At 31.6% G+C, this 14,073-nt stretch overlaps 3 protein-coding genes across 3 annotated transcripts; 2 read left to right on the top strand and 1 right to left on the bottom strand.

Annotated features, from left to right (window-relative positions):
- Positions 942-3,296, top strand: LOC109351612 (licodione synthase-like). The gene is made up of 2 exons (XM_019593119.1): positions 942-1,991; positions 2,568-3,296. The coding sequence occupies exons 1-2, from the start codon at positions 951-953 to the stop codon at positions 3,219-3,221; spliced, it is 1,695 nt and encodes a 564-aa protein (XP_019448664.1). The 5' UTR covers positions 942-950; the 3' UTR covers positions 3,222-3,296.
- LOC109351611 (60S ribosomal protein L23a-1) lies at positions 4,686-6,083 on the top strand. The gene is made up of 4 exons (XM_019593118.1): positions 4,686-4,726; positions 4,844-4,888; positions 5,034-5,397; positions 5,842-6,083. The coding sequence occupies exons 2-4, from the start codon at positions 4,873-4,875 to the stop codon at positions 5,924-5,926; spliced, it is 465 nt and encodes a 154-aa protein (XP_019448663.1). The 5' UTR covers positions 4,686-4,726; positions 4,844-4,872; the 3' UTR covers positions 5,927-6,083.
- LOC109351876 lies at positions 8,363-11,100 on the bottom strand. The gene is made up of 2 exons (XM_019593551.1): positions 10,700-11,100; positions 8,363-9,380 (listed from the first exon to the last, which is right to left on the bottom strand). Exons 1-2 carry the CDS (start codon positions 10,733-10,735, stop codon positions 8,568-8,570), a joined length of 849 nt encoding a protein of 282 aa, XP_019449096.1. The 5' UTR covers positions 10,736-11,100; the 3' UTR covers positions 8,363-8,567.

Here is a 14,073-nt window from a genome sequence, read left to right as displayed (position 1 = left end):
TACGAATCAGATGATCGAGATAGTTGTTGAATGGGAATAAGATTTTAACCTTTATGGCTTTATACTAAATATTCAGATTACTAAAATCTTAAGGAAATAATAAATACGACCGACAAAAACTTAAATGTATAAAATGAAGGTATCGGGTCAAGAAACAAAGCATAAAATAAATGTAATTGCTACATCTTCGAATGTTAAAATTATATATGTTTAATAATGTTATTCTAGATGTAAAAGTACTCATCCCTTGCGAGAGGTACTACTATTATAACAATCCCCTCTAATTCAATTTTTTTTATGAATTTGTGAACTCGTTGCTCACGCTAATATCTCATCGATGTTGTTAACTATGATAGGGTACCTTGATTATATGTTTAATTATCTTCAGTTGGTAGGTGTGCTCAAGTTTATCACATCCAACATTACCTCGTGGATACCACAAATCATCTCTTCCACTAAGCATGATAATTCAATGCAAAATACACAACTCGTGCACTCCATAACAATTCACACAACTTGTCTAGAAGAATATTACATCGTTGTTGTCAATTATAATTTGAAAAGTGAAGTCCTGGTTATACAATTTATTTAGGGCAAATAAATAAATGTTTATGGAAATTGTACTCGACAAACAGAATTTTTACACACTCAATAAATTATGGGTGGTAGTTGGGATCTCTCTAAAAAATGTGAAGAAAAAATTGGAAGTGTGAAAAGAGAGCCACTATTTAAGAAAAACTGCACTATACTTTTAATAAATAAATAAAAAGTAAGCAAAAAAAAAAAAAACATAATAAACCCGTCAAACTTAAGTATTAACCATTTCCATAAAAATCCGCCATTTAAACACAGATTGGAGGTAAAGAAATAATAAGTCATTGAATATGCTCTCAGTTCTATGTTCAATTATTTAACATATTTCCAATTAGTGCAGTGCATTTTCTTATTCAATGTTCACAATGCACGTAATGTTTTATAAAAAGCGGTACCATAATGCACAAGAAGCCATGTTCATCCACTCTTCTCCATCTAGATTTTTATCAATCAAACCAATAACCATCATGATTTCTCAACCTCTCTTGTTAGCTTTCATTATCTTCCTATCTGCTATCTTTCTAAAACTCCTCTCTTCTAAGAGAAAAAACAAATCAGAACAACATCTGAGACACCCTCCAAGCCCATTCGCATTACCCATTGTTGGCCATCTTCACCTTCTTCAACCCATTATTCATCAAGCCTTTCGAGATCTATCTCTCAAACATGGCCCTCTTATATACCTTAAACTAGGATATGCTAGATTTGTTGTGGCTAGTTCCCCAGAAGTTGCCAAAGAGATTCTCAAAATCAATGAGCTCACTTATTCTTCTCGTAAAATGAGCACTGCTATCAACTTGGTTACCTATGATAATGCAACTTTTGCTTTTGCCCCTTATGACACTTACTGGAAGTTCATTAAAAAGCTCAGCACCACTGAGCTCTTAGGTAACCGAACCCTTGCGCAGTTCCTACCCATTAGGACACGTGAAATCCATGAATTCGTTCGAACTCTAGCACAAAAATCAGAGGCTAAAGAGAGAGTGGACCTTACTGAAGAGTTGTTGAAGCTTTCCAACAACATAATATCGCAGATGATGTTGAGCATTAAGAGTACTGATGACCAGTCTGGGGAGGCAAGGGCTTTGGTTCGTGAGGTGACACAAATATTCGGGGAATTTAATGTGTCTGATTTCATAGGAGTTTTCAAGAACCTTGATTTGCAGGGTTTTAGAAAGAGAGCCATGCATATACATAAAAGATATGATGCTCTATTGGAGAAGATCATTTCTGATCGTGAGGAATCAAGAAAAATCCAAAAGGGTACTAAGCCAGAGGGTGGTGTTGAAGATGGTGAAGACAGGTTGAAAGATTTTCTTGACATTTTGCTAGATGTATCTGAGGATAAAGATTGTGAGGTCAAGATGACTAGGAACCATATCAAATCATTAATCTTGGTGAGTATGTTGCAGGATCTCTCCTTTATATTATATATTATTATAATAGCTTCAAAATATTTGATACCTTCGAGTTGAGGTATCATTGGTTCAGGTCTCCAATCTCAGTAGGAAAAAAAGGCACAAGCTCTATCGAAGATATTTTTTTCATCTCAAAACCCGTTCAAACCATTTGCCAACTCAACTTTCTAGCTCGACAATTACATTTTTAGATAATTGACCTAGACTATTACTACTACCTATACTACATATTACTTTTAATATGGTTAATTGGTTTGCTAGGGTAATGTTTTAGTAATCAACATAAGGAACGAAAATCAATACTGGGAGGCGGTGTATTATCTGATTAAATATTTTGGTTTTTCGATTTTCCTTTTTAAGATAAATATTTTAAAACTATCATTAATGATTAGAAAAAAAATATTATTACTAACATTATAACAGAAGGACTTTTTTTGTTATCTTCATCACTTAAGGCTGAGTTTAACAAATAGAAGTAGAAATACAATCTTGGATAACAAAATCTATAAAAAATTGATTAGAATTTTTCTAACGTTTCGATTGTAAATTTCTTAGGACTACTTTACAGCAGCTACAGATACAACTGCCATCTCAGTGGAATGGACAATATCAGAATTGTTCAACAATCCAAGAGCGTTGAAGAAAGCTCAGGAAGAGGTGGATAGGGTTACTGGGAGGGAACGATTAATTTGTGAAGCAGATAGTGTTAACCTTCCTTATATCCATGCCATCATAAAAGAAACTATGAGGCTTCACCCACCCATAACAATGATTATGAGGAAGGGAATAGAAGATTGTGTGGTTAATGGATATATGATCCCAAAAGGCGCAGTAACATGTGTTAACATTTGGGCTATGGGAAGGGATCCAAAGATATGGGAGAACCCATTAGAGTTCAAACCAGAGAGATTCTTAGAAGGTGAAGGGAATAGTATTGATATCAAAGGACATAACTATGAGTTATTGCCTTTTGGAACTGGAAGGAGAGGTTGCCCTGGAATGCCTTTGGCCATGAGAGAATTGCCAACTATGATTGGAGTTCTGGTACAGTGCTTCGAGTGGAACATGTTTGATTCTAATGGTAAAATCGTAGAGCATGGTAAAACCATTGATATGGATGAACGTCCAGGGTTGACTGCTCCTAGGGCTAATAATCTTATTTGTATTCCAGTGGCACGATTGAATCCCACTCCTTTTCTTCATGTGTAGCAATGGAATTTGTAACTTGCTGGTTATTATGTATGTCATTCATATCTGAATAATATTTCTTTCCAACACTGTATTCTTTCTGTATTTTACATATTTCTATATTTTACACATGGAATTTAACTTACCCTTAATAAACTAAAGGTGGTTGATAGAAAGCAAAACACTTTGAAGTTTGAAGTTCAAACTAAACTAACAACTATACCACTCCAAAGAATAAAGAAGGTGAGAAAACTACATTAAAAAAAAACTTTTGTTTAAGTTGATTGATTCCATAAAACACAGCTTACAATAAACCCTTTTATTGTGGATACCTAAGGATATTTTAGAAGGGATAATTGTTTACTTATTTGATTGTCTAAATAATAATTATAGCTATCTCATTCTTCCTAATGGGCTTGAGCCCATACAGTAGCATTACCATACCCTTCGCAAACCTTGTCCTCGTAAATATGGGCTTGAGCCCATACAGTCTAGCATTACTATACCCTTCAAAACCTTGTCCTCTATATATTTAGCAAGGGAATTGAGATTTATACTGCACACTTTAGTTTTAATAACTAATTTTTGATGAGAAAATACTACATTATCATTTTATATTAAAAAAGAAACTTACTCTCCCTTCCCCTCCCATTTCAACAATCATTTCTTATTTTTTTGTCCATTTCCACTTCTCAAAATCATCATTCAAATAAATTCTAAGTGATTAGAGTTCTCATTTCAACTTTTGAATCGGGTTTATATTTAACCTTCCTCTTCCTCACTTTATAAAACACCATTCTCCATTTCTCACTCATCATCCCTCATTCCCCACTTCTCATCCAAAATATATAGTCTTCTTCATTTTACTAATTTTTGTTGCACCAAAATATATATATTTTTACATAATATTGGTTAACGGTTCACATATTTTCTGTTATGTTGTTGTAGACCTTAATATTTTTAGAGAGACACAATACACAACCCTAAGGCCACATAAATGAAAAAAAAATCTCCTTCCTGACCTTAACCTTACTATCACAATGTTTTTTCCTTCTGGAAAATACATACTTGAATTTAAGTTCACATATAAGATTTTTTCTCATTCTGGAGGTTAGGTCACCTATGTATTTTTCAGAAAATCTTGAAGTGTAAAAAATATTCAAAAATTTATTTTAGTACCCATATTCATATCATGTTTTTTTTAAAGGGACACCACGTCCTATCTTGTTCCCCGGCTTTGTAGTAACTTATGGGAGGGAGTACATCTGTTGTTCCACACTTTATGCCACTCTATGTACTATATATTTATAAGAAAAATATTTAATAATTAAAATGTATCCCTTATGGACTGAAGTCGAAATGCAATTGGTCTTTCACTCAACGTGGGCTTTGGATACAAGACCTCTTACCATGTAACCGGCCCATTCATCTTATGAGAAATGGGATAGTCTTAGCCATTTCGTAAATACATATATAAATGAACGCACACCCCAAACCCTAATTTCACCTTCTACCTCTCTGTGCAGGTTTGTAACTTCACTTCATCTATATTACGCTGCAACCATTGTTCCCTCTTCCATCTATTATGCTTATTCCTTAGTATAATACGTTTGATCATTTCAGTTTACTTCTTTATTTTACAGCTTCACTCTCTTTGAACACATCTTATCCTATGGCTCCCGCTAAAGGTATGTTATTACGATTCATATTCTTTTTTCTGATTCCCATTTTCAATACAATTAATAAAATAAAAAACATTAGCAGGGCGATTTGCTTGAATTTTATTGCTAGTTAATTTGTTTAGGGTTTTTAATTATTTTTTTTTGGGTTCAGTTGATAGTTCTAAGAAGGGTGATCCAAAGGCACAGGCCTTGAAAACTGCGAAAGCAGTGAAATCAGGCCCTACCTTCAAGAAGAAGGCGAAGAAAATCCGAACAAAGGTTACCTTCCATAGGCCTAAGACATTGACAAAGGATAGGAACCCCAAATATCCTCGCATTAGTGCTACTCCTAGGAATAAGCTTGATCATTATCAGATTCTGAAGTTCCCTCTTACCACCGAGTCTGCGATGAAGAAGATTGAAGACAATAACACTTTGGTCTTCATTGTTGACCTTCGTGCCGACAAGAAGAAGATTAAGGATGCTGTGAAGAAAATGTATGACATCCAGGCCAAGAAGGTCAACACCTTGATCAGGTCAGCAATTATGTTCTCTCATTCTTTAATGATTTTTGTTATTGCTAACCACAATGACAGAGTGGTAGTAATTTCATATTAATTTCATGTTAATCTGTGGTTCTGTTATGTTTTGATTAATGCAATTTGAGCTTATATCCACTAGTTCTGTTGTTCAATTATAGTTTCAGGCATTAATACTAGTTTGGTCTGCTCTCTGCTGTAATCACAAATCAGTTAAATTATTATAGCAGATTATGTTTATTTGGATTGCTCAAAATTTAGGGAATTGAGTCAAATAACACTAGGTTAATTGTTTGCATGGTTTGAATTATGATGTAATGGATCAACCAAATGATTTTAGATATTCTTTTTGAATGTGGTAATGGTGTGTTTGCCTATTTGGTGTGGTTCTGTATGAGGCATGTATGTTGCAATTTATTGATTTGATTTATTGTGTTGCAGGCCTGATGGCACTAAGAAGGCCTATGTCAGGTTGACACCTGATTATGATGCTTTGGATGTAGCAAACAAGATTGGCATTATTTAAGGTGGTTCATGTATTCACCAGGGTCAATTTTACATTTTGTGCTGTTATTATTTGATGTATTTTGGTTCAATTCTCATGTAGTAGACCTTGTGTTTCAATTTTGACTTCAGAGTTATTTAAATTGATGATTGAAATGGCTATATTTTATTTTCTTTAATTTCTAGCGGTTACACAAGTCTTTGAATGCAATGTTGATTAGTTTTGCCAGAATCTGCTATTATTATGTAAACAATCGGTGTAGTAACTATTAGAAAACTTTTATCAGTGAATATTTCTTATACTAAATAAGCAATCAAAAACATACATATATTCTTCCCCCCATCACTCAATTAATAAGTCGTGTTGGTATAGTGTACTGCTTCTATTAAATATTGGCCGAGTTACATTGAAGCTTAGGGTGATGGAAAGCATTTCAGATTTAGTTTGTATCTGTACAAGAAAGCAGGGCACACTTGGCAAACGTGTATGACTGCATTTTGGATGATGTTATAGCCACTGTTATGCAAACTCTTGCAGGCAAATTGCACAACCCATGTTAATTGGCTTCCGTCTTAACTAATTCTTCTTAAAATGTGATGCTGTAAGGTTGTTCTGCACAGAACTTCGATATGCCTCTTCCTAGCTGTAGAGAATGATCATCATGTTGAATTTTCGGTTGATCATGGTTTCTCAGGGGTTCTTACTCATGCATCAGTAACTGAAAATAATGATAAAAGTACAGCTTTAAACTCTTTTGATATTTAGACTCGATGCTAAAAATCAATATTTTAATTATTATGTTTTCTTCCTTACCCATGGAAGATCTCTTTGTATTTTCGGCTCCCCTAAACCAACAATCATAGAGCTTTAGTTTTTTCGACCGGTCAACAATGATGGAACTCAATTTTTTAAATTTCACACTTTGGAAAACCTTAAACCAAAATGTAATAAAGATCGTTGATGGGAAATGTTACATAGCCAACACTTCCATGTCCCCATTGAGGGGGATAATACATAAAATTTGGTGGATGGATCATGCAATGGTTACTTCTTAATGTATATCCTCATGTTAATAAGTAAAAAAAAAGTTTTTGAATACAAGAGCGGAAGTATATAGAAAATAAAGCATTTATGATTAATAATTGGTAAACTAAAAAGTTTTCAAAATGTCAATCATGATTCACAAATATTGTTATGTGCTCCTTGCCTGGAAATTTTAAGTTGTAATATTTACTATTTATGTTTTAACTGGAAAGTTGAATGAAGAAACATGTTGAAGCAAGTATAAAGAAGAGATTTGGAGATGGAATACGCCTATGCTAGTAAACAAGACAATAGACATTCACTTGCAAGTCGAGGAAAAAAAAAGGATTTTGTGACAGGGAAATTAAGTACGTAACCTTTTGCTTATTTAAATATATCACTTATTAAGATGAGAATAATTAAAACCATGGAAAAGGTGAATGTTTTCACACTCCATTTTTTTTATTATCTTTATCTATTAGTATTACTGCCTCTTTTAATGAAAGTGTATTCCCAATTTCCCATAGTGTGAATATACGCCACGTGAAAAAAAGAAGAGGGAACAATATTCACCTAAAAAATAGTGGGAACTGGAAGCAATAGACGGAGTTGTGAACCTAACACGTGACTGTTTTGGTCAATATATATGGTGTGATGCCACTTAGTGTGGTTGTCATTCAGCCCAAGAGAATTGTTTTGGAATTTCTACACCGAAAATAATGTAGCAAAAGTAAACTATGCAGATATAGGGATGAAACCTGAGGTCAAACAAACTAAATTGTGTCGTGTGATTGAAAAACATATTGGTATTAAGTATTTAAATTAAACAATTTTTATTTTATTCACCAATAATATTTAATCCACAGAGATTATGGGTGATGATGATATTAAGCGATGTTATGAAACCTAAGCCGGACTCAAACCGGAAGATGTCACATATTAGGTTTAAATGGTTAAACCGTCCAATATAACTGAGCGATTTCATACATAAATAATAATTGTTATCTAGGAATATATAATTATATATAAATATAAAATTTTATATAGTTAATAATCATGTATAATTATATTGAAGTAACTTTTTAAGACCGAAGTAAAACAAAATATGATAGTAGTATTCTATTTTTTAAATTTTAAGTGAACTGCCCAGTTTATTTATTGGATTAATCTAGTTTAACCGGATTTAACATGATTGAACCGTAATTTTCCTTCAACCCTCATTTGATTAAGACTGTAAATTAAAATCGTTTCAAAGTCTAGTAAGTAGTTAGAACTGTGAGACCATTCATTATGGTCCTCTTCTCATATTAAGGAAAAAACCCTACCCCATATAACTTAATTATAGACTTTTCCCTAGTAAAAATATTACTTTCGGACCAGCCTGGTCTTATCAAATTTCCCTTGTACTTTTGTCACAAGAATAAAGTATGAAGGTATGAAAATTCTGATAATTATTGAGTTTAAGCATCACAAAGATGTAAATTAAATTTAGTAAGATGAAAATAAAATATTTCCAAAACTAGCAAATACTCTAATCTCCAATTCAATCACAAGCACCGTATGCCATTTACACCAATTGTTGTAACTCAATTTATATAAAAGAAAAAAAGAACTTTGGGGAAGGAACTTTTCCTCAAAATCACTGACGCCTTTGCCTCTTCCTTGATGGGAATTGGGTGCTAACACTTGAATTCAATTGCCTTGCATATTTGAAATAGCTAGAGTTGTGAGTAGCAAAATTGAGCATTGAACTTGAACAAGAAAGAGTAGCATTTGATGGAACCTTTGGTTTCAGATATGAAGAAGTGAGGTCACTGTTGGTATTATTAGTAGTATCATATTCTTTGATGGTTAAAGGAGGAACTTTGATGTGTTGCAAAGGAGGGGGGTTTCTCCAATTAGGAACAGGACCAGCAAGGAGAACATTCTGAAGCAATGGACCAGCATCCATCACTGCCTCAAGAAGTTTACCCTTTTGAGGCAATGGCCTTACTTTAGCAATAGAATCAATAATTGCATTAGCAGCATCATGAGATGCTGAAATATTACTGAACCCTGGAACCAAATGCTGATTAAGGTTACTATAACTTAAGTTGTTGATGTTGTTGTTGGTGATGTTAATGTTTGAAAACTCAGGAGAAGAAACTGTTTCAAAAAATGAATCAACAGGTGGTGAACCATGTGAGAGGCTATTAGATTCTGTGATGCTTGAGTTAGCTTTTGCAGCAGGGAACATGAAATGGTTTTCATGTTGGACACTACCAAATATGCTTTGCAAATGGGTTGTATTAGAGGGCATTGGCTTATTCATTAGTTTCTGTAGCTCTGCTCTTGCTTCATCCCTCTCTCCATAAGCCAGCATCAGCAAATTGAATAGTTCATCCTTCACATTTTTCATTGCTTCAAGTTCAAGTGTCACATTCAATAGCTTCTCCTGCAACTCTTCTTCACTCTGGAAATTAAACAAGGAAATGTTAATTGGATTTTTTAAAGACAAATGTGCTAAAACGAAAATAAAAAACACTTACAAATGCAGACATTATTGCATATTGATCATTAAATGCCAGCAAGTACACCTAGGGATGAAATTTGAGCCGAATATTATGCAAACATATCAATGCAGATATTAAATACATATTGATCATTAAATGCCAGCAAGTGCACGTTAATATACTAGGGATGAAATCTGAGCCGAATATTATGCAAAAATAGAGAAAGAGACAAGTTTTGGTGCGAATACACAGGATCAATATGATGCATGATTTATGCTTTTGGCCATAGTAAGGTTTAACACTAACTTTGGTTTTGGATTATCAAAGATTCTCATTGGCATGAGTTAGGCATTGCATAATAAATGCACAAATGTTTCTAAGTTAGGAAGAACAAGACATGTTACACAGCACAGTTTCAACAATCCCCCATAAGCACAAATGTGTATTGTTTAGTTAAAAAAATTAAAAACTTATTTGCAAAAAACAATGATAAGGCCATATTAAACAAGGATCGGGTCATACTAATTTATTTGTAAAGAAAATTATGAATCAGTATCATTAATAAAAGAAATTCGTCCAAAAAATACAGAGAGAAAATTAGGGGAGATATTAGTAAATTAAGGGGCAAACGAGTCAACGATAGAATTTCGGAACCCAACATTCTTGCACAAGGGTTCATCAAAAAACACAGGTGCAAGATCATAGAAGACATCCACACACAAAAACAATAGACATGAATATCGTTCTTCTCCCGTAATAACATTGGTAGTTTCATACAGAAACAACTGAACCCATGTATATTATTTACAATTACTTGTGCTACTGTGTCTCCATGGGTAAAGAAACAAGTTTTCAAAAGTCAAAGATACTGAGAATATCAATTTTAAATAAAATTTGTTACCTTTTCCATCCAAAAGCATCAATCGCAAAATGCTCAAAAAAATATAAGAAATATTTAGAAATTAAAATACTCCACTGCCTAGAAGAAACAAATATTGTATTACCCAGCAGATAGTCTCACACTCTCATCATTCACCATCAATCAACCCAAAGAAAACGAAATAGATGGAGAAGAAATGAATCATTTGTGCTAAACTGACCAAAACTTTATCCCCGTAAAGAATAGTATTAATCAAGAAACCAAGAAATAAATGAAAGAAGTAGTTGATGCAATGCAAACTTTAATGCAATATGGTTATCAGAATAGAGAACTATAGAATTTTAGTTAAGGATAGAGGAGAAGCATAGTAAAGAGATGGAGTAGGAGTGAGTAACCCACCTGAGGGAAATTAAGTACAGGTTCCAGGTCTTCCATTGTTTCTACAGAATAAAAGAGAAGACAAGATTGGAAAATAAAGTAAAAATGTATTGGAAAGGAGAATAAACAATATTGTTGTTCTCTTATTTATAGAGAAAAGGGTTGCATATAAGACGCAAATCCTGGTTTACTCATATAACCGATTCACTATCAATGATTTTAATGAAAATCAAAGAATGTCAAAACCTTCCTTGTAGAAGAAAATAGAGTTGGTATTTTATACTCTGGTGTATAATTTAGAAATCCCTGAAATCCTCTCACTTTTGCAGGAACTGTGGCCCTTCTAACGTTAATGTCTTTGGTCAGTGATTTAATCCTTTAATAAAACATTCCTTAAATAATCTGACTGTCTATCTCTGTACATGCTCATAGATCTGAATTACACAGACTGGGGAGTTTATATACACATTGGAAAATAGTATAGATTAAAAATGAAATATCTTTTCATAGTTAGAATATTCTTTTATTGTTCCCGGTTTGGACAAGATTGTCTCCAATATAAGAGGATACCTGTGGGAAACAAAAAAAAAAAAGATAGATCATTTCATTCACAATTGATAACATGTACTAAGAGTGTAAAAAATATATCTTTTTCCTTCTACATTAAGTACTCTATTAAGAGAAAATATTAAATTAAATATCATTACATTATTCAATATTTATGTATATTATTTTTATCTAAAAATAAATGGTTATTAAAACATTATATATATGATATGATGATGGTAACGATTTAACAAAAAAAATTAAACTGTTAAACTATAAATTATTTTCTCTTAAAATAGTTTGGTTGATTAAATTTATATACTAGAAGAATTTTTTACATTGTCAATTAAAAATATACATGAATGATTAATAATATAATATAGTTACAATATAAAAGCTATTATAGTTTATATTGTTAGTTTTGCAATTTACATATATTTAGAAGTATTCGTATCAATATGAGATAAATAAAATATGTATCAATTTAAAATGGAAAATGTATTGAAAATTTAGAGTGCTTTAATTTTCGAAGTTTACCTTACCACCGTAGTAAGAAATATAGAACATAAATTTAACGATAAATAAATATCTATAGTTAGTAATATATATAATGGTGAGAATTGTCCATACCTTCTAAAATAAGGCTTTGGAAACAGTCTCTTTAATTAAAAATGTAATGCTCAAATTCAAACAGTAGCAAATTCAAGTGAAGGTCTACTGACCTATAACCTATTTATTGAGTTTACTGGTATGTTTACATGTAAAGTTTATTCACATATTTACACGTTTTATATTGTTTACAAGTCTCATTGAATAATAATAATACACATCAAAATAAGTTTACAAGCTGCGTCAAACTTTGAAATAATTCATGACATGCCTTAAAATCCGATACATACATGACAAGCTAATGTACAAGTCAATGTCACTTATTGAGCTTGAAAGAGGATGCAGGTATGTCCATATCAAGTCCTAACTTGGTTTAGTTCATCCATCAGTAATTGATTTCATTTTGATCATTCTCCTTGTTATTTTCACGGGGTAATTTTTGCTATTCAATTTCATTCTTAGAACATTCTCTCTGCTCGATTTTCTCCATTCCCTTACTCTTCATAGATTGGGTGTGGAGCCCTTCAAATTGTTTGAATTGGCATGTGTAATGTTGTTGTGGATAGGAGTAACCACTTGTTCTCCTAATGCAATTGATTTCGGTACATGTAAGTACTTTGTGCATGGTTTTTTTTATATAATAATAACAAATATAATTTATGATAAAATACTAAATTGTAAAGATAAAACATATACATGATTAATTAGGAGTCCACTGACCTAAAATTCTCTTACAAAAAATGAGGAGTCCACTTTAAAGAAAGCTAAAGGGTGTATTATAAAGGGTATGCAGAATTACAATCCTCAATCCTAAATTAAGGGTTGACATTTTGACAATTTCATAAGTCTACACATACTTATGTATCTTATAATATTATTAACCGTTAGTTTTTCAAACAATAATTGTATTGGCTTTTAAATTTTTAAAGTGAACTTTTACATTTTAGGGAAGCGAAATGTATAAGGTTATTATTGAAAAAGAGTGTCACTCAAGTGCCAAATTTTAAGTATGGGGATATATTCTTTTGTTTATATTTTTATGACATTTCTTAGATTATTTAAGAAAACCAAGTTTGTACATATTTTTATAGTACACATGATTGGTAGACCCAATGAATACAAACTATCTATATAAAAATAATTTTCTTTCTATTTTCAACCAATCAAATACTACTATATGTAATGTTGTTAACTTCAAAAATAATTTAATATTTATTTAATACATATTTATCAAAATTTTATTAATAATAATATATCGGTATAAGAAAATGACATAGAACATCTCAATCCATACCCAATTTCATACATTATCGGCAATACTAGATTGGGATGTGAACTTCCAAATAAAACTGAGCTGTTACCATATAATAGTTTTTTGGTGGTTTCTCTCTATACTCCCCACCACCATATAATAGTTGACTTCACATGTTTTTCCTACTCCTTATTTGTCAAGTGTAAACATATATTCTATGTATAACTTAATATTCCCTCTCCTCTGGATCTTTTAATATTTAAGATAATGCACATAATTAAATATATTAAATAATGTAAAATTTTGAAAATGACAAAACAAAAAGTTGCAGAAAATGTCAGGGTTTCGATCCATCTGCTGCCAGAATTAAAATAAAAATTATGCTTCTTAATGAATATTTATATTTGAGTATATATATAATTAATTTATATTAATTTTATTTAAGAATCAACAATATTTAACCTATAAATAAATAATAGATAATGATCTATATAAAAGAAAGATAAATAATGTCCAAACAATATGAAATTTCTTCAAGTGTCGGTAGTGAATATTAAACTCTTTAGGTATACAAATATTATTTTATATTTACATAAGTTTATGGCATAATTAAATTAATGTCAATTTGTTTTTACATACTTGAATTCTGGAATATATAATATAGAAATATGTTTGAACTGACGAATACCATTCTAACATGTATCCATCATTTCTCATGAAATAATTCCTTGTTCTGCTAAGACAATGAACGTGGATGAAGTATTTGGCTGAAAAGTCAGATTTGTTTCATTATTCTCGAAAAGCTGTTTCGGCACACAACTATATTTTATCGTTTCAAAATTTAATATGCAGCTAAAAATGATATAATTATTACTGGCTTTATGTTTCTATTATTATTATTATCTTTTAGATAGGAAATTAAATATATATTTTTATTAAAAATTAAATGCATCACTTCTTAATTTATTAAATATATATTATTTCAAAT

Source organism: Lupinus angustifolius, chromosome LG07 (assembly GCF_001865875.1).
Source record: "Lupinus angustifolius cultivar Tanjil chromosome LG07, LupAngTanjil_v1.0, whole genome shotgun sequence".
In the NCBI taxonomy this organism is placed as follows: Eukaryota; Viridiplantae; Streptophyta; class Magnoliopsida; order Fabales; family Fabaceae; genus Lupinus; species Lupinus angustifolius.
The sequence above is the reverse complement of the archived record's forward strand: the minus strand, read 5'-3'. Positions and strand labels throughout refer to the sequence as shown.